Below are 27,837 nucleotides of genomic sequence, written 5' to 3'. Positions count from 1 at the left end.
AGCAAAGCATTTTTGCAACTTTTGGGTACATATTAGAATTCAGCTTGGTTTAGGGATGTAGCTTAGTGGTAGAGTGTTTGCTTAGTATGCAGGAGGCCCTGGGTTCAATTCCTAGCACTTAAAAAAAAAAGTTCAGCCCTTTCCAAGTTAGGTGTAGTAAGGGCACATACAGTGCTCTGGGGAAAAAGTTTAAAAGTTTGGATTTTATACAAGGACACATACCTAGGGAGTGAAAACCAATCAGATAAGTCCTGCTGTCTGTGCAGCAGCGATACTCTGGGAAAGTCAGATGAGCAGGCACTGTATAGTTTTGACACAGGCAGAGTTCCACAGAGGTAACAGAATGGGAAGGAACCAGTCTACAAGATGGGGGAAGAGCATTTTCCTGTGCATGGTGACCAGCTATTTTCAGACTTAGAACACACAACTCTGATTATGCTGTGGAGTAACTTTTTAGATCCACAGAATGTGAAATGCTATTTGACAATTATAAAGAAATAATTTTACACTCTAATTATCATATTTCAATTGGGTTAAATATCTCTATATAACCTGTAAGACAATTAAAAAGAATTTAGGGGATTCCATTGAATTCTCCTTTTAGTAAGAAAATAAATGCAGCCTTGCATAAACTGAAGATCATACTTGTGTTTCTATTCCATGCTGCCCCAAGGTCATGGACAAGACCTGTAACTATTTGAGGATAAAATTCTCAATTTTATTTATATTAAATGAATTTGGATTTAAAATATTCTGTCTTTCCAAGTAATATTAATATTCTTTTAAAAATAATACAGAAGGTGTTCCTTTTTGTGATGACTAATTATTGGCCAAATATAAATTTATTTCTTTCCTCCTTATAACTTAGAAGCAAGAATGTCAAAATTATTAAACTGGAGTTATATTTTTCCTCTTTCTCAACTAAAAATGCATTAAGAAGAAAATGATTTATATTAAAAAAAGGAAATACTTTTTGAATTTTTATTTATAACTTAATAGCTTTTTATGGTTGTTTACACATATCTTATTTTACATCTTAGTGTTCTCTCTACCTTTTTTTCTTTTTCCCTCGGTGCTGGGGATTGAACCCAGGGCCTCATATATGCTAGGCAAGCGCTCTACCCTGAGCTACATCCCTAGCCCTTACCTACCTTTTAACTAAACATTCTCTAAGAAATTAAATGAGTTCTTTTTCATTTAGAAAACATCTTCCTAAGTGAAAAGCCAGTATAGTGTAAGATTAATTCCTCAGAATGGTGAACTTTTAAATCTGTTTTAATATGTATAAAAGTTATGGTGTATGATTTTTTTTTCTCTCACCCTAAAGAGAAAAATTTCTAAAACAGTTTCTAAACAGCTAGCATGGCATTGGGATACTTGGTTTGACTGTTTGATTTACCTTCTCCTGGGATCTTTGAGATCCCTTATCTTAGATCCTTATAACCGCCCAGTCACTTGACAAGCAGTCAAAATACTAGAGCTATTGAATTCAAGAGTTTTTATAGCCTCATTTGCTAATTCTCTGTGGAGTTGTTACTACTTTGTTCAACACTATCATCTAACAGAGTCTCTTTCTTTTGGCTATCCTGGATATCAAACTAATCTGTTCACACAGGAAAAACAAAATCTGAAAACATTCACAGCAGAACAATTTTATCAAACTTTTAAACAAACCAATGACTTTAAAGAAGGCTCTTATTTAGTAACATAAATTCCTTCCCCCAGTGTGAACCGCAATTTGGCTCTTAATTCATCCTTGCAGTCCAAGAGTGCTTCCAATTTTGGTACAGGATGTGTAATTTTCTATCCAATGAGATCATGGCCACTGGGCTTGGTGCTAAGATTTGAAACTCTGTTTTCTGTGATTTCACTCTCCCATCTGAGAGTCAGGAAGGAAGAGCACGTGTGCACATAGCTTTCCCCGGGAGGCAGCACATGCGCTGCCTCTGTCTCCGCTGGATGATGAACTAGAGGCTGGACTCAGCCCATGGCACAGCGCCCAGCTCTGTGCTTGCCCCGTCTCCACAGGGAGGCTCCCGTTTCCTGAGTACAGGCGACTTGGACAGGCAGTGGGCTCTCTCACTCTGCAAGCAGTACTCACTCTGCCGCCACTGGTAGATACAAAGGAAGAAAACTCGCTGGAAGGGAGCATGAATTTATACACAGGGTCCAGAGACAGTGCCCTGAGCTCCTCCATCCACACTGAGTGCAGGCAGTAAAAAAATTAAATACTCAAAAGGATGAAGGACACTATCTTTCCATGGAAACTGAAACTCTATTTTGGGATTAGGCTCCTTACCTTTACCCTTTCTGAGAACCACAGTTGCTCCATCTTTCCCTTTTGTTATGGCAGATTTTTTGTAACCTTACTGAAGCTCACCATGTGGTTTAGTCCCAAAGCAGTAACCAGGTCATGATTTTTGCCTGTGGTTTTTGTTTTGTTTTGTTTTGTTTTAAACAGTGTGAAGGTGATACACAGGGTATGAAATCACTTATTAAGATCCACCTTCCCTATCTCAGATACTTCCCTCATGTCTGCAGCTCTCTGAATATGTCTCTCCTTTCAGTCCCTCTCCCAGTGTCTCCATATCTCCTTCTGTACTAAGCTATATGCCTCTTTTCCTTTAGCCTCACCACCTTCCTTCCCATCTGCATTTCAAAGTGTGTGTGCGTGTGTGTGTGCGTGTGTGCACCTGTAAAATAATACCAGAATCCTTTCCGAGGTTCAGTTAAGAAACTGAGTGGGAAAATCCAGGACCCTCTTCGATGGGTGGAGGAAAAAAAGGGTAAGGACAAGTATACATCATATCTATGTTTTCCCATCATATCTGATGTACCTTTATTCATCTGTAACCTGTCTTCTTTTAGACTATTACTAATTTAGCTACTCTGCAAATATTTAATGAGCATTGATGAGATAAGAAGAAAAGAGGGCCCATACTTGAGAGTGGAAAAGAAGGGATGCATCCAATTCGCAGGCAGGGGAGACTGCCATTTGCTGACTTGGGGCCTTGTCTGAATTGGACAGAGTTGCGGAATCCAAGGAGCTGTCTAGACATCACACAGATCTAGGGACAAGTTGGAAGTTGAGTATGGGCAAAGTAACCCTTTAAGGGAAATACTGGAGTGAGATGGGAGGCAATGAAGAAAGGCATGAGGTTAAGAGGACCCAGGAATTCTATGTGAACATAGTTGGGGTGTGGGTGTAGATTCCTCCCTTAGCTGGAGGCTGTGTGAAGGCTGAAGAGGTCGCTTAGCCTAGAAGAACAGTTTCAGTGCTCACAGGCAGAAGAGTATTTCAGTATTTAAGTTAGAATCATGGGCCTCCTCTAATCCTCAAGAGCATATCAAACCAGCCCCGATGACCCAGGAACCAAACCCAGAATTCTGAAGAGTAAAATTCTCAGGCTGAATATGCTCCTTTTGGCTTTCAGCCTGGCCCTTATGATTAAAATTTGTGGTAATGAGAGGTGACCTCCAAGGTGAGGTCTCTGAGCTACTGGATTTGAAAGAAAATAGCTTCAAAAATAGCTTGCAAAGCACCATGTTAAAAGAGTATTATAGAATTAGTAGTTGCCTTGGAAGTCCAAATCTTTCCATGTCAAACTGAAATTGCTGCCCATTTCTGATAAACTTCTTGAATTGGACCAGGCCACAATTAGGGGACAGTTAGCAGAGGGGAGTGTTTACTAATGAGACCAGATAAAATACTTTCATGGTCCACTAGCAGTTATTGTTTTATTATTGTTTAGCAAATGTCTAGCACTTAACATTCAATTCCTGTCATTATTTTTTTGTTTCTTGTCACTATCTTGGATTAGAAACAGATTTTTATTAACTAGGTTTGCTTTTAATGTACAACAACAGCTTGAGATCTACACAAAAATCTTAATAGATATTTGCTTTTGGAGAGGGAAAATAGACAGGCTGGGGACAAAAGAATTGCTTTTCATGTCACACCCTTTTGTATATTTTGAATCTTGTATCATGAGTATGCATTACTTATTAAGGATAAATTAATTTTTAAATTAATTGACTGCATCTTGACTTCTTTGACATTTAACATCCTAAATGAAAAACATATGGATCTACCTTTTTCCTCACCTCCCAAATACCATGAATTTGTTTTTGTGGATTCCTTCTAAGAAAGTCTATATTTTTGCTTTTCTAGGATGAGCTGAAATTACTTGGAGAACAAGGGACCACCCTACTGTCATGCATCCAAGAACCAACAACCAAAAATCCCACCAGAAAACTCAATATCAGTGAACTTGAGAATGTAGCTACCATGGAAAGGTGAGTGAGTAGGTGGACTTTGATTTCTCAGGAGAGAATGTAGACCTAGATGTTCTAAAACAACTAAGAAAAAAATATATATATATAGTTATTGGATATTTCTAGCTATGTTAAAAATCAAATATGGTTTCAAACTGGAAAAAAATAAAAATAGATTGTCCTGGATAAAAAAATAAATAAATAAATAAAACAACTAAGAACAGGCTGGAATAGATACTACTGTGTCTTAGTGAGGCCAAGAAAGAATAATATTTTGGACTAAAGGGGGAAATAAATAATATTTAGGAGAGTTCCATTCCCTCCTCTTATGATATGCTCTAATCCCAGGATTTCCAGAGAGATGATGGTATTTGTTGAGTTTCATTTCCAAAAAAATTTTGGTTTGATGCTGTTATTTACACATGTGTAGTCTCAGGTGGAAAAAGAAGGCACAAAGGTTGGGTCACCTGAAGCACATTTTTAAAACACAGTGGCTGCATCTGGAGTTAAGTTTCTTCCTGTACTGCAGGTGTCTGAATGTGTGGGACCCACTAAACCTTAAGAAAGACACAGGTGACACAGTCTTTAATAATACACAGAATGTCACAATTAATAACATTGATGGAAGACATAGGTGGTACATAACATAGGCCTATGCAGACACCTGTAGAAATGAATGCTAACATAAAGTTGCTTTTTCATTATTTCTTAAAAGGCTATTAGTTCAATTGGATGAAACAGAAAAAGCCTTCAGTCAGTTTTGGTCTGAGCATCACCTGAAACTTAACCAATGCCTACAACTACAGCGCTTTGAGCACAATTTTTATAAGGTATTGTTTTCTTTCTTAATATAACTTCCTTTTTCTTAATATAACTTCCATTTTTCATACAGACCTTTGATTTTTCTCTTTCCCCTTAGATGCTCTGGGATTGGGATTTCCTCTTTTGCCTAATCCAGCTCCCTCTTTACATCCTTACTATTTCATAGACCCCACATTTGCAGTGGAGTAACAGCAATCTAGAATCCCATTATCCCATTTTCCTGTTGACATATGTAGCATTTCAGTGTTGGTTTAAGTTGCTTTTAGACTGATGAGCTGTTGAATGTAGTTCTAACATTCTAACTATGAGTGCCTCTAGATCCCCAGCTTAATCTGAAAGGTACTAAGCTGAAAAAAGAAGAAAGAAGAAAGGCATATATTGATTCACCCAAGTCCTGATCCTTTTAGATTTTTTAGGTTTTCTTGCACATAACAAACCTATACTTTTACAGATGGGTGCTTGTTGTTTTACTTATGCACAGTTCTAATGTGTCCTTCAGGTTAAACTTGCCCTGGAAAATTTGCTGGAAGAGCTAGCAGAGTTTACGGGCATTGGAGACAGCGTGATGCATGTGGAACAACTTCTTAAGGAACACAAAAAACTGGAGGAAAAGGGCCAGGTTTGTTTTTTGAGGGTTTTTTTTTTTTTTTTTTTTTTTTGTACTTGGAAGGAAGTTTCTATGAACAATGACAAATGGTGTTCAATCATTGCTGTTGGAGGGTTGCTAAAGGACCCAGGAATGCCCAAATCCTGCCCTTCAGTCACTCCACCCCCACCACCAGGTCCCCGAGGAGATAGGCATATTAACAACTATAACAAATAATACAAAATAAGACCCGTAGCAGAGTCTTACTAAAGCTGCTAAAGCATATGGAGGAAGGTAGAAGTTCAGGTGTACCTCTCATGGGATCGGCAGCCAAGTGGGAGAAGGTCACAGTGGGTGAATCACTGGCCAAGTCAATTAGCATAGACAGTTTAGAGCTCCTCATGTAGAGGTGAGGGTTGGAGGCAAGGAGGGGAAATTTTTTAAAAGGGGAAACCAGAAAAAACAATAATTGGCGGGGAAAATGGATTCATATTAGTTCTTCTGCTACACGGAATTGACAAAATTTTTCTCCTGTCCCATGCCCCAAAAGTTGTAAATTTCAGACTTGTAAAGGAGTGTGTATTTACAATTCCCATATCAGAATTAAACAAGTTCCCAAATCTGCACACCAGTCAGCACTCAAAAGGAATTCTATTCTAAGTTCTTATAGATTCAGTTTATTACAGATTTAGAAAAAATGAGTCATCTCTTTCCAGGAAAATGCCTTTCTGCTTTTTCTTAATTAAGTTCTCTATATTTTTCTCTCCAGGGGACTGAGTCCCCTGTGATTAGCACTTCCTTTCTGAGCTAATCTAGAGGGATGTTTCCCAGATGATAATTTTACAGAACTGGAGATTGCTTCTTAAAGTGTGAGCCCCTAGCCAGTCTCATAGGTGCCATCTGAGTGAAAACTTATAAAACATGCAGAATCTCAGGCCCTATCTAGGACTCAGAATTGGCATTTTAATAAAATCCCCAGGTAATTGACAAATACATTACAGTTAAAGACATACCCTTAAAGACTACAAAATGAAAGTCATGCTAAGCTGAGGGTGTTCCTGGGCATGTGTGAACTCACAAACCCACCTGTGCACCCAGCTCCTCTCTCAGGAATCCCATACTGCTCTAGTGAGCACCTTCTCTTATCAGTGATCATTGATAGCTAAGTATTTTAATGCTAAAAACACACAAGTCATTAGAAATTGAACTTCACATATATGATAATGACGTGTCACAAATTCTCTAGAATAGACAGCCCCAATGTTGTATAATTCTAGTTTTTTAATAGAACTCTTTATTAAATATAGATACAATGTATTCTTGCTTATATAAATTTATATATTGGGAAAAAATGTCTCACCAATAAAAAAAATACCTTCATATATAAATGAAGGTGGTTACTGACCAACCAGGAGAATGTTAATTAATCAACAGGTATTCCTTGTCCTAGGTGTTGTGGGTGTGGAGAAACACTCAAGACCCTGTCTTCATGGAACTTACATTCTACTAAGGAGAGAGAGTTGATTAAAATCAGTCAAATAAAATAATACCAGATAGTGACCAGTGACATAAAGAGAAAACAGAATATAAGAGAAAGTGACTGGGGTGCTACTTTTGCTAGAATGGCCAAGAAAGGCCTTTGAAGGTGGCCTCTGATCTGAGATCTCTGTAGTCACACAAAGCTTTGGGGACTAGCATCAAGACAGAGGAAGCTACAAGTGCAAAGGTCCTACATGAGAATGGGGTTGGTGAGTCAAGGAATGTTCCTGGAGCACAGTGAGGACGTGAGTTGGGAGAGATGGACAGGGCCCCATGGTCATATTGGGCCTGAGATCTTTGCTGATGATTTGGATTTTATTCTCAGTGAAACAGAAAGCTACTGGAGGGTGTTCTTGATTACATTTTAAATAGTGATAATGGATCTTCACAATAACATTGCATTCTTTCTTCTGTCTACCTTAATACATACTTTTTAAAAATGGCTGATCAAACCTAGAGATGAAGCATATGATCAGGGAACATAGGAATGCTCTGTGAACCCAATGACCCATTTTTATTTTTATTTGTTTATTTTTTCCATGATCCATTTTTAATGGGCAAAATTCTTGAACCAACTAGACTAACCCACTGGATGTGACCTGTGTCCAGGGATGGATTTCATCCATCCTGTGCCTCACTTACCAGTTTATAAAATCTACTTTCCCTAAGATGCACTATACCTAATCTGCTACCTTTGGGTATACTGAACAAAGCTATCTTAACAAAATTGAGATCTTCCTCAACATGTCTTCTGTCAGGTTTCTAAGAGGAATTGTTTTTTCAGATAATAAGGGCTTGGCTAGTCTTCCCATTTGTCCTGTAAAGTGTTAAAGGAACAAGGTGATGGTGTTCCCAGAGTCCTAAGCCAGAGGGAGCTTGACGTTAGGAGTCCCAAGAAATCAGTTTCAGGAGATTCCAGATGGTGGATTAGAGGAAGGCTGCATTTCCAGTTGTATCATGGCTTGGGATTCAAGCAATAAGAGTACTGCTTCTCAGTGAAGAGGGTGATTGAAGAAATTAACTGAAATTCAATATTGGACAGTCGGTGATTCTGAAAAACCCGGAAACCTGGAAGTATTGAACAAAGGACAAGAAAAAGTATATGGGAGCCAAGCCAGGTGCAGAAGTGACAGTGTCACAGATTCACCGCAGCGTGGGGGTAACACAAATGGAAAGAGAAACACAATGGACAAATTTGGCAGAACAAAAAAGAAGTCCAACCTTACCTGAACCATATGCTGCACAGTGAGCTGGTGTTTACAAAGTGCTCTGCGTTTCTCAACCGGCAAGTGGTGAGCTCAGACTCAGGTGAAGAGCCATTTTGAGAAGACTACATTTCAGCTCACTGCTGCAGGAGCCTGGGAGACACAGCAAATATTGTCAAACTGTCCCAGAAAGCACCCACCATGTGTCCTAGGGTGTGCCTAGTAGATCAAGATCAAAACAGGTGCAGAGAAGATTGTACCTGGTAGAATGAATTTGGAGGGAAGTGCGACTTGATTTCTTTTTAAGTCTGGCAGCTCCCATGAGCAACTGAAGAGGGTTGGGAAATTCAAGAGTTGGACATGATTACACTTGGGGATTGACCCTGGGAAGGCCATATTTGTAGGCAATAGAGTGTACAAGACCTGTGGAAGGTTGGCTCCCCTTCCCTACAAGTAGAATTCTTGGGAGGTCCGTGAGATCCAGATCCCCAGAAGAGAGATTGGCATCTCACTGGCCGTAGGGATATTTTGATTTAATCTCCCCAGGGAAGATACCACCCAACAAAGTCCCCAAAGGCCTGATTTGAGCTAAGCCCTAGCTACCAGAACTCCCCATTTAGAACTCTGCTGTAGCCCCACCCAAGAACTCATTGATCTGGTCTGTCCAGCAAAACTCCAGTGCACAGTACTTTCCATTTTGTCTTATCTTACACTGATGAGAAGGGAAGTTGAAGGCAATTTTAACTAGCTTCAGTTTCAGGCCACTCCAGCTGGCAGCTAGGTGAGCAGCACAAAAAAAAGGAAGGATTTAACAACCCAGCACTTGCTCTAAGCAGTACATAGTCCAAGAAGAAACAGAAAGAAGGACAGTTGGGCATGGAACATCTATCTTTGATGACAGTTTTGACCACTTCAGTGGAGACGATTTTTTCATTTTTTTCTAATTTCTTTCCCCTTTTTTTTCTTTGCATGTGTGTTCTCACTGTGCTGATTGGTTTGTGGAGATATATATATATATATATATATATATATATATATATATATATATATATATATATATTTGTTTGTTTCTTTTTTCTCATTTCTCATTAGCAATTTTTTTTAGTTGTTGATGGACATTTATTTTATTCACTTATTTATATGCGGTGCTGAGAATCAAACCCAGTACCTCACACATGCTAGGCAAGCACTCTACTACTGAGCCACAATCCCAGCCCCGTCATTAGCAATTTTTGTTTCCTTTTTTTTTTCTTTTGTCTTTTAAGCATTAGGGTTTGTGGTTCTTTTTCTTTTTAAAATCTGATTTTTCCCTCTTTCTCTGCTTTATTCTCCCTCTCATAGCCATATTCTCTTATTCTATCTCTTTCTCTGTACTTATTTTATTTTCTCCTTCTTTATAGCCATCACTTGCTACATCTCTTCTGCTTTCTCTCTGTTCTCGTTTTAAACATTCTAAAGTTTCTTTTACCTTTCTATCACATTTCCTTTTCTCTTAATGAACTGTTTTTTTAATTATTTGATTTTTATTATTTGATTTCACCCTTCATGTTGTTGTGGTTATTAGTACTGTGGATTATGTAGTTGACACCTGCTGTTTAACTTAATGCCAAATCTAATTCACAGCTGTTTATTCTTTTTGCTCTTGAATATTTCTGTTTTGTGGTTATTAGTCCTGCAAATGTCATATTAGGCACTGTGTATTTATTTTAATACTATATATTGTTCATTACTATTGTTGTTGTTTGTCTCTTTTCTGTGAGGTGCTGAGAATCTACTGTGACACTATGAGTTCACAGGTTAGACACTTGGCTGTTAAGAAACAGCACACTACGGGGCTGGGGATGTGGCTCAAGCAGTAGCGTGCTCGCTTGGCATGCGTGCGGCCCAGGTTCGATCCTCAGCACCACATACAAACAAAGATGTTATGACCGCTAAAAATAAATAAATAAATAAAAAGAAACAGCACACTTTGCTCTACATGCAAACCAACCATGCTCAAACATCAATGATACTTTAATACAAAAAATAGAAGAGACAAAAACACAAACTAATAACCAGTCCCCAAGAAGGAATGGTGAGAGGGGACTCCTCAGGACCCACTCATGGACATTCACTTCTACAGCAAAAACAACAAAAAAAAATTAACACAATGACTTTGGATACCACACCGATGATGGGGTCTCAATCTAGATCTCTCCCATGCCTCTTTACAATATACAGAATTGTTAAGAAGAGATATCACAGAGGTTGATATACACATACCCTGTTATACACAACACAATAACCAGATCTACAAAAAGGACCCCATTCTTTTGAGACCTACCAGGAAAGTGAGATCCTCAAGCTTTTGACACAATATACACTATGTCCAAATACACTAATTTTGCTCCACATGCAAAGTTTGAGAAGGGAAACTGTCCTAAAACTCACTTAGAAATAAATTGAAAATTTTACTACAATTTGATATCCCAGAACACTTTGTCAAGAAAATACTGTGACCTAAAAAAGCCAACACATAAGAGTGGAAGAGAAATCCCTCCCAACAGCTGAATACAATCCAACACAGGAATACAAGAAATATGAAAAAATAAGGTAACATATCACCTTCTAAAGTTTACAACTCACAAGCAAGGGACTCCAAAGATATTGAAGTGGATGAAATACCAGATAAAGAATTCAAAAGAATGATTTTAAAAATGATCAATTAATTCCAAGAGAACACAGAAAAATAATTGAATGAATTAAGGAATTCAGTACAGGATATGAATGAGAAATTCAATGAGGAAATAAAGATATTGAAAAAGAACTACAAAAACATCTTGGAAATGAAAGACACAATAAATAAAATAAAATGTTAAGTTGAAAGTCTCTCTAATAGAGTAGCCTATGCTGAAAACAGAATTTTATAACTGGAAGACAAAGTGCTGGCCTTGAACATTCAGACATTATTAAAGAAAAAAAAGTAACCATGGCCAGAATTTATAAGAACTCTGGGACAATATTAAGAGACCAAATTTAAAGAATCATTGAAACCAAGGAGGATTGAGAAATGCATATTAATGGCATGGATAAACTCTTAAGGAAAATTTTAATAGAAAGTCTCCTAAATCTTGAGAATGAGATGAACATTAAGATCCAGGAATCATTTAGAAACACAATTGGATCAAAAAGATCAAAAAAAGAATCTCCCCATGACAAATTATAATTAGAAAAGCTAACATACAGAACAAGAGTAGAATTTTAAAAGCCCCATGAGATGAATATCAGGTCACATTTAGAGGTAAGGCAATCAGAATTACTTCTGATTTCTCAGCAAAAATTCTAAAATCCAGGAAGGGTTAGAATTGTGTGTTCCAAGCCCTAAAAAATAATAACTGTCAAACATAATTGTAGTCCAGCAAAGCTATCCTTCAGACTGGAAGAAGAAATAAAAACCTTCTGAGATAAACAAAAACTAAAGGAATTCATGACTACTAAGCTGACACTGCTTTGTTGGCTACTACACACAGAAGAAATGAAAAACAAAATCCAGCGCTTACAAGTGAGCAACTCTCTGAAGAGTAGTTAAGCAAATGAGAAACAGGACCCAATTAAACATTAGAAATAAATCAAAATGGCAAGAATTACATCTCTTTATAATAACATTAAACGTAAATGGTCTCAACACTCCAATTAAAAGACATAGGCTTACTATATACTGTTTGCAAAAGATGCACCTTACAAGCAAAGACATTTACAGGCTGAAAGTGAAAGGATGAAAATCAAGTAGGATTGAGAGATGCAGACTAATGACATGTATAAACTCTTCAGGGAAATTATAATAAGTTTTCCAAATCTTGAGAATGAGATGGACATTAAGATATAGGAATAATTTAGAAACCCAAGTAGATCAAAAAGATAAAAAAGAACCTCCCATGACACATTATAATTAGAACAGCTAACATACAGAACAAAGGTGGAATTTTAAAAGCATATGGAGCCCACAAACAAGCAGGATTATTTTATAGCTATTATTTTATCCAAATAAAATATTATATAGATATCTATTAAACCTATTTGACTTATAATTTCTTTTGGTCTAAAAAGTCTTGACTGAGTTTATGTCTGGATAACCTATCTAATGGTAAGAGAGGGGTGTTGAAATCATCCAGTATTATTGTACTAGGGTCTAACTGGGTCTTTAAATTTAGTAGTATCTGTTTTATGTAATTAGGTGCACCAATGTTTAGGGTATAAATATTTACTATCTTTCTATCTTCTTCTTGGATTATTCCCTTTGCCAGTATGAAGTGAACTTCTTTATTTTTTCTGATTATTTTTGGCTTAAATTCTGCATTGTTGGCTATAAGCATAGCTATTCCTGCTCATTTGTGGGCTCCATATGCTTTTAAAATTCTACCTTTTAAAATTCTACCTTATATGTTAGCTGTTCTAATTATAATGTGTCTTCATAAGAAAATCAGAAACATCCCAATAAAAACCTAGTGATGCACCTCAAGGCCCTTGAAAAAGAACAAACCAATTCCAAAACCAGCAAAAGGAAGGAAATAACTAAGATCAGAACTGAAATCAATGAAACAGAGAATAAAAAAATACAAAGGAAACAGAGTTGGTTGTTTGATAAGGTAAAGAGATTGATAAACCTTTAGCCAAACTAACCAAAAGAAAATGAGAGAAGACCCTAATTAGTAAAATCAGAGTTGAAAAAGGTAAAATTACCACAGACATCACAGAAATCTAGAGAATTATTAGGGACTATTTTAAAAAGATATACTCCAATTAATTGGTAAACCTGAAAGAAATTGATATATTTCTAGACACATATGACCTGCCAAAATTAAATCAAGAGGGCACAGAAAACTTAAACAGATCAGTAAGTAACAATGGACAGAAGCAGTCATAAAAAAGCCTTCCAAGAAAGAAGAGCCCAGGACCAGATAGTTTCTCAGGTGAGTTCTACCAGACCTTGAAGCAGAACTAATGCCAAATGCTTCTCAAATTATTCCATGAAATAAATTGAAACACTTTCAATTTTGTTCTCTGAAGCCAGTGTCACACTGACACCAAAACCAGAAAGGACATATCAAGGGGAAAAAGGAAAGTTTATTTGGGGCTTATGAGGTCTCAGTTCATATATGTCTGACTCCATTGCACTGGGTTCAAGATAAAGCAGCACATCATGGGGGAAAGGTCCAGAGGAGGAAAGCCACTCAGCTCAAAGCAGGTTCAGGAAGCAGAAATAGAGTGCGGAAGGGGCCATAGGGAAGATGTATACTTCCAGGGCATGCCCCCAGTGATTCCCCTCCATTTGCCTACAGTTACCTCCCAGTTAGTCCATTCAAACTAGGATGGATTGATAGGTTACAGTTCTCACAATCTGATCAGTTCACTTCTAAATATACCTGTACTAAGAAGTGCTTTTGGAGGACACCTCATTTCCAAACCATAACACAGACTCACACAGATCCCAGTCATCTAATCCTTGACAAAGGTGCCAAAAACATAAAAAGACAGCCTTTTTAAAAAATGGTGTGGGGAGTGGGGAGACTAGTTATCCGTATGCAAAAGAGTAAGACTGAATCCTTATCTCTTATCCTTCACAAAAGTCAACTCAAAATGGATCAAAGATCTAGGAGTCAAACCAGAAATTATGCAATTCCTAGAAGAAAATATAGGATCAACACTCCAACAAATAGGCACAGGTAACAACTTTCTCAATAGGACTTCTAACACTTAGAAACAACACCAAAGCTTAGGAAACAACACCAAAATTAATAAGTGAGATGGCATCAAATTAAAAAGCTCCTGCACAGCAAAGGAATGTACAGAGAGAATCTACAGAATGGGAGAAAATCTTTGCTAATTACTCCCCTACACAGGATTAATATTCAGAATATATAAAGAATTCAAAATACCTAATGCAAAAAAAAAAAAAAAACACCAACAACAAACAAATAGCCCAATCAATTAATGGGCAAATGAACTGATCAGACACTTCTCAAAAGAAGAAATACAAATTAGCAACAAATATATGAAAAAAATGTTCAACATTTTTAGCAATTAGGAAAATGCAAATTAAAACTACATTAAGATTTCATCTCACTCCATTTACAATGGCAGTCATCAAAAATACAATAATAAATGCTGGTGAGGATGTAGGGGAAAGGAACCCTTTTACACTATCAATGGGATTGTAAATTAGTACAATCACTATGAAAGTCAGTATAGAGGAATACTAGGAATGGAATCACCGCATAGCCCAGCTATGCCACTCCTCAGTATCTACCCTAAAGAATTAAAGTCATCATACTATAGCTATACATGCATACCCACATTTGTAGCAGCACAATTTACATTGGAACCAGCAACCAGTGAATGACTGGATAAAAGAAAATGTGATATACATACACAAAAGAGTTTTATTCAGCTGTAAAAAAGAATGAAATTATGTTACTTGCAAGAAAATGAATGGAACTTGAGAACATTATGTTAAGTGAAATAAGCCAAACTCAGAAAGTCAAAAGTAAGGGTTTTACGTTTTTCTCTCATATGTGGAACTAGAGAGGAATAAGAAAAAGAAAGGTGGTGAGATCTCATGAAATTCAAAAGAAGACCACTAGAGTAAAGGAATGAAGGGGAAGGAAAGGGGAAATGCTGTGGCATTATGGTATATAGCAGTTGTTATATTGTGTTATTGTGTGCATGTATAAATATTTAACAATAAATTCCACCATTATGTATAATTCCAGTGCACTCACAAAAAAAATTAACAGGTTCAGACACTCACCCCAGAAGCAAAATGGAAAAAGTAATGGTGAAAGGCAAGAAAGGAATTTACTCAATACAGTTATATTGGGAAGACACGAGGGATCAAGCATCCTCAGCTCTGTTTTCACGGGTACTGACATGAGCTCCCAGATAATATAGCAAAATGGGGCTAGAAGTATGTATAGCCAAGCAGCCTTGGTCAAACTGTGGTCTGGTTGGTTGTTTTCTCAGGGACAGCCAGGCAGAGCCTTGTTAACATTTATGGGAAAGTGTTGTGATGGGGTGGGGGGTGGGGAGCAGGAGCTGCAACTCACCCCAAGGTGTTTATCCATCAGATTTGTTTCTGGAGTCCAGGGTGACTGCGGGAGGGAATGACTCAGATCAAAAGAGACATGCAAAATTGAGGCAGAGATGCCAAACTCGTAAGCTGCTTTTAGTTACCTGCTGGGCATTTCAGGCATGGTAGACACTGTATTTTCTTCTGTCTTAGTAGTCGAGTCCTGAGGGGAAAAGCAGCTGTTATTACCATAAAGATTTCTGATTTACATGTTACAATTTAGCCCCTGGTCTTAGGGAATTTTCAGCATCTGAAAAAATGCCAGATAGGCTTGTGGTCAGAAAAACAGATTTTAGCCCTTTATCATCATTTCTTTTTCACCTTGGAGGTTTTGTTTATTATTTATCTTGAGTGGGAGCTGTATAAACTGAACAATAAGTGGCGATTTGGAGGTTTTATTGTAAAGTTCCTGGTGGGCACCACAAAGATGTGATAATCATAGTTGTGCAGTCCTCATTCTCAGCATGCCTGGCAAGCACAGGTGAACTAGAAGGTGACAGGAAAATGGGTGGGAGAGTCCATCAAAGCTGGATTCAAATCTAGGCTCTAAAATCTACCAGCTGTGACCCTAGCCAAATTACTTAGCCTTTCTGAACACAGTATCCTTGTTTATAAAACAAGTAATAATTTGTACCTTGCAGAATCTGTGAAGACTAAATGAGTTAGATGTATGGTTAAGAACCTACTGAGTGTCTGGAATGTAATAGGTGGTCAGTACTCTGAGGTTATTTTTATCATCCATTCGTTTCTATAATAGTGATCTTCTAGCCATCCAGAGGCTGAATCAGGGTAGATCCTGAGTTCTCTCTATGGACCTTCCCTGCAGATCCAATTGGACCTGTTATTCACATCTCTTGTCTACCACCTCATGGTTTGTTTTGTTTTGTGGTGGTGGTGGTGGTTGTGGTTCTGGGGATTGAACCCAGGAGTTTGTGCATGCGATGCAAGCACTCCACCAACTGAGCCATATCCCCATCCCTCACTCGGGTATCTTAAGAACAGGACTGAAGGGTAAGACACTGCATACCAAGTGAAGATCAGGCTGTGATTGCTCTAGGGTCCTTAGGAAGTATCTTGTTTGAATTTCCCTGAACCCAGAAAACTCTGTGTTATGCTTAATAAATTAGGCAGCTGTACTTAAAAAAAAAATGTCAACAGACTTCTCTGCCAAGTTTTCATATTTCTATATTTAACCAAAGTCCGACAAGTTTGAGCAACCAGATGAGGTCTCTAAGCCTAGGCAGAACAAGTGTGGCCATTTTTCTCTGTTGGTCAGAGCCAGATTCTGGAGCCAGGCTGACTGAATTGGAGGCCTGGCCTTCTCTTTCCTACCTGGGTCAACTTCAGTTTTTCCACTTCTCTTTTGTAAAACAGTACCTATTCTGAAAGTTTTGTTGGGAAGAGTCAAATAATCATTGTAAAACATTCATATGTGCTCAGTAAACAATAGCTGTTGTTATTATCACAGAGTAGTAGGGAAGATTCTGTGCTACAGAGCATTCCCTAGGTTCAGTCTGTAGGGACTAAGCAGTGAGTACTGCAGGGACTAAACAGTCCTAATAAAGGTCTCTCATTCACTCTTGATTCATCCTGCAAATATTTATTGATCTACTAGGCCAAGCACTATTCTAAATTCTGAGCTATGAACAAAAAGGTCAAAACTCACTGCCCAGGGAATTAGCATTCTAATCTCCTCCCAGGGCTGGAGACCATTGCATCTGGCTGGGTCTTTGCTCAAAACAAGAAAACTGAAAATTTGACTCTGAGTTCTTTAAACTAGTCACAGCTTGATTCGTGTCACTTTATTCACATATCATCACTCCTTTTTGTTTTGCACAACAGTCATTTAAGCACCTTTTATGTCCCACTTATATTTAAGTGGCATAAGAGCTGGCACAGTGCAGACAATGGTTAAGTAATCTCAATACAGTGAAAGGTAAGTTCTGGTCAAGAGAAGCATAGGATTTGGGGGGAACGCAGAGAAAGAACATAAGATAGCAAAATCGGAGAAATTTCCTGGAAAGGTGATATAGAGTTAGCTTCAAAGAGGTATAGGAGCAGTGGGGAGTCAGGAAGAGTGTGAGAAGGAAAGGATGGGGTTTTCGAGGCCCAGAGAACAGATGGAGAAACCACAGAAGCCTGGAGCTACCTGAATACTGGGAGAAGGGCAAATGAGTCATAATTACAGCTACAGCAGAGAACAGAGCTGAGGGACATAGAGCAGAGTTGGTAAGAGGCACACCAAGCTATGAGCCAGATCATGAAAGTCATGTGCATTGCTCTAGAGTTTGAACTTGCTCCTGAAGATCTTGAGGGACCTGTAAAGACTTGAAGCTTGGGAATGACATAGACATGCTAAGGCATTGTGTTGGTATTGCTGCTCTGCCAGTCTGGATGATTTAAAGAAAAATGTATTAGCCAGTGTTCTCCAGAGCAACGTAACCAATAAATATATGTAATTATAAGAGATTTTATTAGATTGGTGTGTTAGTCCGCTTTTTGTCATTGTGATCAAAATGGCTGCCAATACAACTTAGAGTAGAGAAAGTTTACTTTGGGCTTAGGGTTTCAGAGGTTGACCAATTTCATTGCTTGGCCTGATAAGCATAACATGGTAGAAAGGAGTGGCAGAAGAAGACTGCCAAGCTCATGGCGATTGAGAAGCAGAGACAAACAGAGAGAGAGGAGCCCGGGACAGATATAGTTCAAGGCCATGCCCCCAGTGACCTACTTCCTCCATCCATGCCCTACCTGACTACAGTTACCACTCAGTCCATTCAAATAATTAATCCATCAAGTGGATTAATCTGCTGATGAGGTTACAGCCCTCATGATTTAATCATTGCCTGAAAGTCCCACCTCCGAATCTTGCTGTTTGGAGCACCATGCTCTCAGAACATGAGCTTTTCAGGGACATTAAAGATTCAAATCATAACAATTGGCTTACATGATCAGAGACTGAACAGACAGTAGTAACTGTCTGCATGCTAGAGATTAATATAGCTGCTCAGTTCAAGAAAAGTTGGAAGCTCAGAATAAGAGAGAGAAGCCAGTGATGCAGTCCTAGTCCAAGGCTCAAGACCTCAGAGTCCCCTAACAGGCCTCTGGCATCTGAGTCTGATGTCAATGGGAGATAGCAGCAACAAAAAACACACCTGCTCAAGAAGGGTCGATTGTGCCTGCGTGTGCAAGTTTCTTCCTTCTTCTACTTTTTCATGCCATCCACTTTTTCCTAGCCTATTGGATGATGCCACCCACATACAGAGCAGGTTTTCCACACTTAGTTCACTGAACCACACACCAGTCTTCTCTGGAAACACCCACAAAGACACACACAAAAGCCTGTTTTGCCAGTTTTCTGGGCATCCCTCAATCCAGTCAACCCAAATGAAATCTAGGTGACCAGCTGACCCTGTGAGAAAGCATAAAGACCTGAACAGACAGTAGTAACAAGGAGGTAGTGGAGGCAGGATCAGAAAAGGTGTTCAGAAGTATGTGGGCACTGCAAGGCTTGGAAAATATGTAAGGGTGGGAGGACAGAGGCTTTGAAACTTCAAAATCATAAACTAGTGCAAGTTAAGAGGGGCAAGTGACCTCACCTGGAGTTAAAATGATTCTTTGTATTACCATAAAAAAACAAAATGAGGGCCAATGTGGTTAGCCCTGATGCTCAACGTGGTCAGCAAGGGTGCTTTGGGGCTCTGCTCCTGAAGACCTTTGTAAATGTGGCAGTCTTCTGTGGACTCAAAGGTCAACGCCGATTCACACAATCCCTCCACGTAGACCCCTGCATCGTCTGGCTCATGCATTAATTTTGTTGATCAGATATTTATTGGATGCCTACTAAGTGTTCTTACACTACTTACATTTTGGTGGTAGTGAGCAAGGAAGGGAATAATCATTACAGAAAACAAAGAAGATAGCTTTCAGATAAATGAAGTTAGAGAGAGGGCCAAGTGATGGTTGGGTGAGCAGGTAACTCAGAGCTTAGACCTAAATGACCCAGGGAAGAACTTTCCAGAAGAAGGCCATGGAGCAGGAGCTAGATTGGTGCCTTACCTTGTTAAGCCCCATCTCTTGCCTGAATTTCTTCAGTAGCCCCCTAACTGGTCTCCCTTCTATCCCTTTTGATCTGCCATCTTGAGAGTACAGCTAGAATCATTTATAAAATATGAGTGACATCTCCCTCTTCAGAGGCTCCCCATGTCATAATGAGTAAAAGCCAAAGTGTTTACAATGGCAGCAAGGCCCTCCCCAGTCCTACCCTCTCTTCCCTCTCTAATCACCTCTTCCACTCCTTCTCTACCTGTTCCCTCTGCTCCAACCACACCCATCTCCTTCCTGCTTCTCTAACCTGCCAAAGACTCAAGGCCAAAGACTGCATGGCTTGTCCCTTACTCAGGTCCTAGCTTGTATGTCAAGGGTTCCAAAAATTGCATGATACAAAGATTGTAAGGAGGACTAATAGGACTCACCATATAGTTATATTCAGAATTTCAACCTATTAGAGTAAAAAGATACTCAGCCAAATCAGGAAGAGGAAAAAGTACATGGGGTGAAGTCCAGAGAAGACCAGGGGCAAGCTTCTGAGGCTTTTCCCCACTGTTATACAGGACACACTTCATTCTCCCATCAATGAGTTGTGACAACACATGCAATGTCTATCAGAGATGCTCAGTGGAGGCTCATTGGCTCATTGCCCAGAGTTTTTACTGGGAACTGGTCACATACATAGCCTGGCAGGTACTGAAGTTCCAGACTCCCAGAAAGAAAAGAAGTATTCAGCATAAACCATATTGTTTGCACAAACCATTTAGGAATAATGATATGGATTTTTCTTTCTTTCTTTTTTTTTTCTTTTTTTTGTAGTGCTGGGCATGAAACCCCAACCACATGTATGCTAGGCACATACTCTACCACAGAGCTACAGCCCCCAGTGAGTCATTCTTGTCAGGGATAAGACTGACTGATAGGAACACACACACACACACACACACACATAAGGAGGAAATGCAATTGCTGAGCAGACGGTTAAGGGCAGACAGAAACCTCAGGAAGGGATTTAGACAGGCATATTTGTAAGTGCCATGACTTCCGTAGAGGTGCCCACACTAGTTTCAATTTAAGTTCACTACCACTCTCCTCAGGGCCAAGCATCTATCTTCCTTTCCCTTTTAGTTAAAAGTCTCTTGGTATATGTGCAATAATATGCAATGCTTTTCTGCCCTAGAGTTTGTCATAGTAATATTCATTTAATTATAAGCATTTAGGTACTATCTCAATTCTCCATTAAGCTGAAAATTCCTGGCTTGTTAACACTGTAGCCTCAGTGTGCCACTCAGAACTCTACAAATGTTTGAATGAGTGACAACTTTCTCCTGAGAAAGCCCTGAATCAGCTGCACCTGCATAGCCTCCTCCAAGTTCAGAGCACACAGTGTTGGGCACTTACCAGCCTCAGATGCTCTGGCTCTGGCACCAAGCCTCTCATGCTCAGCTGTGGGTATTTGTTTTGCAGGAGTCCCTGGAGAAGGCCCAGCTGCTTGCACTGGCTGGAGACCAGCTCATCCAAGACCACCATTATTCAGTGGACTCCATTAGGCCCCAGTGTGTGGAGCTCAGGCACCTCTGTGATGACTTCATCAATGAAAACAAGAAAAAACATGACACTTTGGGAAAGTCCTTGGAGTTGCATAGACAGCTGGACAAGGTGAGCAAAACAAAGCCGGATTTTCTGTCAAGCGGTTACCAGGGATTGAACTCAGGGGCACTTAACCACTGAGCCACATCCCAGCCCTAGTTTGTATTTAATTTAGAGGCAGGGTCTCACTGAATTGCATAGTGCCTCACTTTTGTTGAGGCTGGCTTTGAACTTGCAACCCTCCTGTCTCAGCCTCCCAAGCAGCTGGGTTTGCAGGCATGTGCCACGATGCCCAACTATAAAGTGGTTTTAATCACACTTGTCCTCCCTGCCTCACATGATCACTGAGAGTATCCAGAATTTTATGTGAAAAAGTGCTCAAGAGCCATTAAAAACGCAGACTCTAGGTCATAGAGGTATAGGATATATAAAGTGTCCTAGCCATCTCTCCACACCATTAAAATTAACTAAAGTCCATGGAAGCAGATTTTGAAGAGTATGTTTTGTCATGGCCTTCTGGGGACATTTCTTGATTTCCTTGCAGGTGTACAAAGAATCAAGCACCATATTTTCAAAGTGTCCTCCTCAGGCAGAGGCCAAGGATTGTGAATGCTTTTGAGCACCTACTTTGTTCCTACAGAGCATAATTATGTCATATATTTAATCCCTAAGACAGCCAGTGAGAAAGGTATTAATGGTCTTTGTCCAGAGGCAAAAAGTAATAGCATGATGAATCAATGGATCTCAAAACTTGGTACCCAAGAATCACCTAGTGAGCTGGTTATAATTGCAGAGTCCCTGATGGGTTACCTCAAAGACTCAGATTCAGCAGGTGAGGAATAAAGCCCAGGAATTAGTCATTTATTTAAGTGCCAAGTGATTTTGGTGCTAATGGTTCACATGGTACCAGGGACAACTTTAAAAAACCCTGGGATGAATGACTGCTAAGATCACCCATGTCATAAATAAGGGGAAGCCAAATTTGAAGCCAGGACTGCCAGATTCCAAACCCTGGCTTCTTAAGCAAGTCAGCAAGGCTGTGTGTGCAGGTCCTCATAGGCGAGGATGTGCGGACACTGATGTCCTTCAGAGATGACCTCTAGGGTAAGTTCCTAGTCAGCACTAACACACTGACTTCTAGAGCCTTCCCTGTCAGCTGTTCCCTGGCCGCCTGTGGCCAGTGGCCATGAGTCAACACACTGCATTCCAGCAGCTGCTTCTGTCCCATGGCTCGGGGCATCCACTCAGCCTGTTTACATCATCCCATTGCCAAAGGGATTTTAATGTCAATGAAATACAGTTGTTCCAGAAACAAGTGGCTCAGAAGGGGCTGGTGCGCAGCCTGTCCTGTGTGCTGAGCCCACTGCAGGATCAGCTGCTCTTTTCCAACCTCCATTGTGACTTTGCAGATTCCAGTTTAACATTTTCTGCAGATCTAGGCATGATGTATAAAGAGAAAGTTTTCACAGTTTCACAACGTTATGTTATTTTGAAAATCCAAAAATGGGGGATGGAGGAAGGTAAATGTTCATCACGATGCACAATCCCCCCCTCCCATCCTCACACAGTGGGAATTATTCATTTTAAAATGTCTTTTATTTGTCATTTTTTTTGTCATTGTCAGGCTCCAAAAGTCAGTGTAAATAATTTAGAAAAATAATAAAGATACACATTTAAGTTGCCTATGATTTTCCCACTTAGAAATAACCATTTGGAGTGGTTTTTTGTTTGCTTGCTTGTTTTGAACCCAGGGGCCCTTAGCCACTGAACCACATCATTAATCCTTTTTTATTATTTTATTTAGAGACAGGATCTCACTAAGTTGCATAGGGCCTTGCTAAATTGCTGAGGCTGGCTTTGAACTTGCGATCCTCTTACCTCAGCCTCCTGAGCCACTGGGATTACAGGTGTGCACCATCATGCTTGGAGTATTCCTTTTTGATCATTTTTCTTGTTGTATCAATTTACCTTGCTCTTCAGTTCATATGATAAATGTAAAAACAGATGTTTTTGCCCTAGAAGCTTTTTTTTTTTTCACATATTCAGGCCCCCTGTCTTTCTATCCAGGTATCTCAGCGGAGTTCGAAAGAACAAATAAAAAATTGAATTGTTAGCTAGGTGTGATGGTGTAATCCCAGCAACTTGGAGGCTGAGGCTGGAGGATTGTGACAATTTAGGGAGACCCTGTCTGAAAAAAATTTTTTTAAATGATAGAAAGGACTGGGGATGTAGCTCAGTGGTAGAGCAACATCCCAGTACCCTCTGTTCTCTCCCAAAGTTGAAATATTAGAATTCATCCTTCATCTGATTTCATCCTGCATCCAGAAAATTTGAGTATTACTGTTAATGGGTTACAAAGATTTGCATTTTGGGATGCTTCTGTAGTAAAGACAAATACCAATAAATGGAAATGTGAATCATTTTGGAATACAAAGAAGAAAGTGGTGCTTTTGTTAAAGGACATTCCCTCCCCAGGAAGCTATCTATGGGCCAAGTCTAATGCTTCATTAATCACCCCAGATTCTTGTAACTTATTTGGATGCAAGACGGTGATTTGCTAGCAGGTGAGTCTGAAAAGCCATTGACTGCTTTTCTCTTGTGGCTGACTTGTGACTTACAATTACTGATCTTTCATCTCCAAGAGATATAGCAACAGTTGTCAGTGGAAACAGGAAGAATGTTTATACAATTCATTTTATTGATTGAATGACTTCCCTGAGAAGTGGACCCTGTGGAATCAGCTTAGGCTTGTCCACCTCATAGTTTTATGAACAGAGGTTTGACGCCTAAGTTTTATGCCAGCCCATGAAAATTTCCTATTGTCCCAGAATATTTGTGGACCCCTCAGGAGCTCAGAACTTCTGCCCCTGGGGTGGTGGCAGCTCTGAGTTGAGGTCAGGTTAACTGCACGGAGCATTGTTTTTCTTTCCAAAAGGTCAGTCAGTGGTGTGAAGCAGGAATCTACCTCTTGGCTTCCCAAGCTGTAGACAAGTGCCAGTCTCGAGAGGGGGTCGACATTGCCTTGAATGACATTGAAGCATTCCTGGGCACTGCCAAGGAGTACCATTTGCTCAACCCCAAGGATTTTTACAACAAGTTTGAGTTGATACTCACTGTTGACATAAAGGTAATGTTTCTGAGTTATTTTGATCCTTTGGTTTAGAAAGGAATGAGGGAGGAGGAATTTTTGTCTGTTGCCTATAAAGTTCTTGCAAGACCCGGGCGTGCTGGCACATGCTTGGGAAGCTGAGGCAGGAGGATCATGAGTTCAAAGTCAGCCTCGGCAACTTAGTGAGGCCCTAAACCCTTAGGTGACCTCTCAGACTCCTGACCTAAATGTCTTGGCAAACACCTTCAAGGTCTGACTCAAGTTTCACCTTTAGTTATTCATTTCTTTTCACATACTTATGAGCATCTCTGTTGTATCCTGCTCCATGCTGAGTGCTAGGGACACAGTGATGAGCAGAAATAGACAGGTTTCCACTCTTCATATGGACACTGAACTTACAGTTTAGTGAGACATTAATAAGATATTGACACAAAAATGTTACAAGGTAAGTGCTCTGACAGAGGGATTCAGGGTCCCTATTGGGCATGTGACAGAGGAACTTGACATAGATTGGTGTCGGAGAAGTCTTTTGCGGAGAGTCACTTGAGCCAAGGTCTGGAAAATGATAAGATGGGGAGTCTTTCCAGTTGAAAGGAACAAGGCTGTTGGGAACCTGCACAAGTGCAGAACCCAAGTCAAGGTGAGTCTAGAGAGCAAGGGAAGGTCATTTGGCCTGAGCTTAAAGACAGACAGATGAGGTAAGCCTTGTTAAAGAGTTTCATCTTTTTTTCTGAGAATAGTGGGAAGCCTTGGAAGAATTAAAGCAGAGGATAACATCACTGGGTTGCCATTTTGAGAAGAGTCCTCTTCTATGAAGCCAGCAGGGTTATATATGACACCTTCCTCAGATCCATAGTACCTTGTGTGTATCTCTGCTTGAGGGGCTCCTCTACCTCTTTTTGAGTAATGGGCCCTCTCCAGAATCTGATTCACATATTTTCGGGTCCTGCTCACTCAAAAGTGACTAAAAGTAGTTTGATGTTGGCTTCATTTGTAAAGATATGGACAGGTTTTAGGGGTACTACAGGGTTGGTGAAGGGCTCTGGAGCTAGCAAGACACAGGAAGCAGTAACCACTCCTAAGTCTGAAGTACCAGGATATCATAAAGAAGGTTCTGAGGAGTTCCCAGAGAGAAGGACCAGTGGGGTCCGTGGCTTGTGTGATGGAAAGAATTTCAGTATGCACCAATCAGAGTCATAGACAGTGATTAATTTAGGAAAGTAGATAGATACACATTTAAAGGAGAATTGGCAGTCTCAAGAGAGAGACAGACACCTTTGGGGATAAAGCAAAGAATACACATTTGAGAGAGAATGTGGGCTATCCCATGAGTGAGAGATATGGTTTGAGAGTTCCTGGCCCTTCTTTTAAAGGAAACCTGGTGAGCTGTAGGTATGGAAGGATATGTAGGGATGATGTTAGTCTGGTGATCTCAAGATGGGTCATGGTGGTCTGGTCAACCTGTAGATCCTTAGGCTGATATGGTCTTCATTGTCTGATCAATAGATAGTGCTAGAAAGTCCCCTAAGTTGTAGGTGTCTTAAAATGTCATATCTCTATTTATTTAGGTGGGGTTAGTTAACAGTGTTTTGATACATTTACAGATTTCCCAGGAATTTAGGAGTAACCAGTCTGAAAAAGACTGTTTAGAGAGTGAAAGTACTAGAAAAGTGTGTAGAACTCTAAAATTTTATTTTATTTTCCTTCCTTTATGTCTCCTTTTTACCTATTTTTTTCCCATCCTACCTCAAGGGGAACTCAGGAAGAGCTACAGCTGTGACTGTGAGAAAGGGCAGCCAGTAGGAATGTGGCCTTCCGTGGAGGGACACAGTCCCTGCCAGAGCAATACTGCTCTAGTTTGGATCTGGAGTGTTGTCCAAAGGCCCATATGTTAAAGGCTCACTGCTCAGCTTTGCATTTTTGGAAGATGATGGGACCCTTTACCAGGTGGCTCCAAGTAGAAAGTCCTCGATCACTGGGGTTGTGTTGTCTTCTTCTCTCTTTGCTTTCCAGACACCATGAGGTGAGCAACTTGCTCTGCCATGTGCTCCCCACCTTGCCACAAGCCAAAAAGAAATGGGGCCAACAAAAAAATGGAAGGAAACCTCTGAAGTTGTGAGCCAAAATAATCTTTCCTCTTCTTAAATTAATTATCTCAGGCATTTTGTTACAGTAACAGAGAAAATGACTAACACAAATATTTATCTCTGTTCTTCTCTTTGAGTTTCTGTTAGTACTTTCCATTGGCCAAAGCCAATTGAAAAATCCATAAGCTCATCTGGTGAAGTCCAAAGAGGTCAGCTTCTTGGGGTACAGAGCAAAGAAAGGCATTGTTATAGATCAACAGAGAATATACAACATATATGACTTTTATAAGTAATTTTAGGGAATACCCTAAAATCTATCCTTGTACTCAGGCCCATATGTTAAGAACCTTTGTTCTTATATGACGCACATTACACTGTATTCTAGCTGTTTATTTTGAACGTCTGTCTCATTTATTACAGTGGGAACTCTTTAAGGGCAGGGCCTTTGCCTCATCCATCCTGCCCATCCTGCAGAGGGGCAGCATGGGCAGAGAGTAGTGGGGGCAGCTTGGTGTTCACTTTACCTTCGTGATGTCCTCTCCCTGACCTCACTGAGTTTGTGTCCTCAGATATGATCTCCAGGTGGGATGGGACTTTCCCCCAGTACAGGGATCCTCCTACTTCCCTGAACAGGGACAAGGAGAGGCCCATCTGGTGACTGACCTGCTGTGCTGCTATTAGCCCCAGGTCAAATTCCTAAGGCAGAACAGTTTCAACCAAGCTCCACCTCTAGTAGCCAAAAACACAGGTGCAGCAAATCAACCATGGAGATTTACAGTTGCAGCTGACTTCTGACCACCTTCAGCAAATCCTTCCACCACCACATCACCTGCCAGGAAATAAATAAAACCTAATAAACTACTTCTGAGTAATAGGTAGAAACATGAGTGAATGGAAGGATTGAAAAAGAACTACTACTAATAAATCCTGTATGTACAATGGACCAAAATACCCCAAAGCGTGTTGCTATGGTTTGATGGCCCCTCCAAAATTCATGTTGAAGTTTAATAGTAATACATTAAGAGGTGGAGTTATAAAGAGGTCATTGGGGCATGGAGTACTGTCCTCATGAATGGATTAGTGCTGTTGTGGAGGGAGTGGGTCAGTTACTGCAGTAGTGAGTCCCTGAGAAAGGCATATGTCCAGCCTCTACCCTTCCTCTCTCACTCTCACATGCATGCTTTCTCTTCTTACGATGCCCTCTACCATGTTGTGACACAGCAAGAAAGCCCTCACCAGATTCTAGCACAATGCTCTAGGACATCTTTGCCTCCAGAACTGTAAAAATAATGTTACCAGACCCTAGTCCATCTGCTCACCACTTGAAAGCCCAGTACTCAAGAAACGATAAATGCTAGAAAGGAAATAGTATTTATTCATGCACTGGCATCCTGAGAAGATGGGGGCTAGTGTCCCCCCCAAAAAAAAAAGATCATTTGGGGAACTCATGCATGTGAAAGGGCTTTTAT

At 39.9% G+C, this 27,837-nt stretch overlaps 1 protein-coding gene across 8 annotated transcripts in view; it reads left to right on the top strand.

Annotated features, from left to right (window-relative positions):
• The window catches only part of MCF2L2 (MCF.2 cell line derived transforming sequence-like 2), a 247,921-nt gene that overhangs the window by 110,070 nt on the left and 110,014 nt on the right, over positions 1–27,837 (top strand). For all 8 annotated transcript variants that reach the window (XR_014022845.1, XM_081300602.1, XM_081300604.1 and 5 more), the window contains exons 8-12: positions 4,172–4,296; positions 4,991–5,105; positions 5,597–5,716; positions 21,050–21,241; positions 24,108–24,299. Coding sequence is in view for 7 of the 8 variants with exons in the window: in XM_081300602.1 (XP_081156728.1) it covers positions 4,172–4,296; positions 4,991–5,105; positions 5,597–5,716; positions 21,050–21,241; positions 24,108–24,299 (744 nt within the window). In the remaining variant the exon portion in view is untranslated. The remainder of the gene's footprint in view (positions 1–4,171; positions 4,297–4,990; positions 5,106–5,596; positions 5,717–21,049; positions 21,242–24,107; positions 24,300–27,837) is intronic.

Source organism: Spermophilus citellus (genome assembly GCF_964194105.1).
Source record: "Spermophilus citellus genome assembly, chromosome: 7".
NCBI classification, from domain to species: Eukaryota; Metazoa; Chordata; class Mammalia; order Rodentia; family Sciuridae; genus Spermophilus; species Spermophilus citellus.
This window is presented reverse-complemented; position numbering and strand designations above follow the sequence as displayed.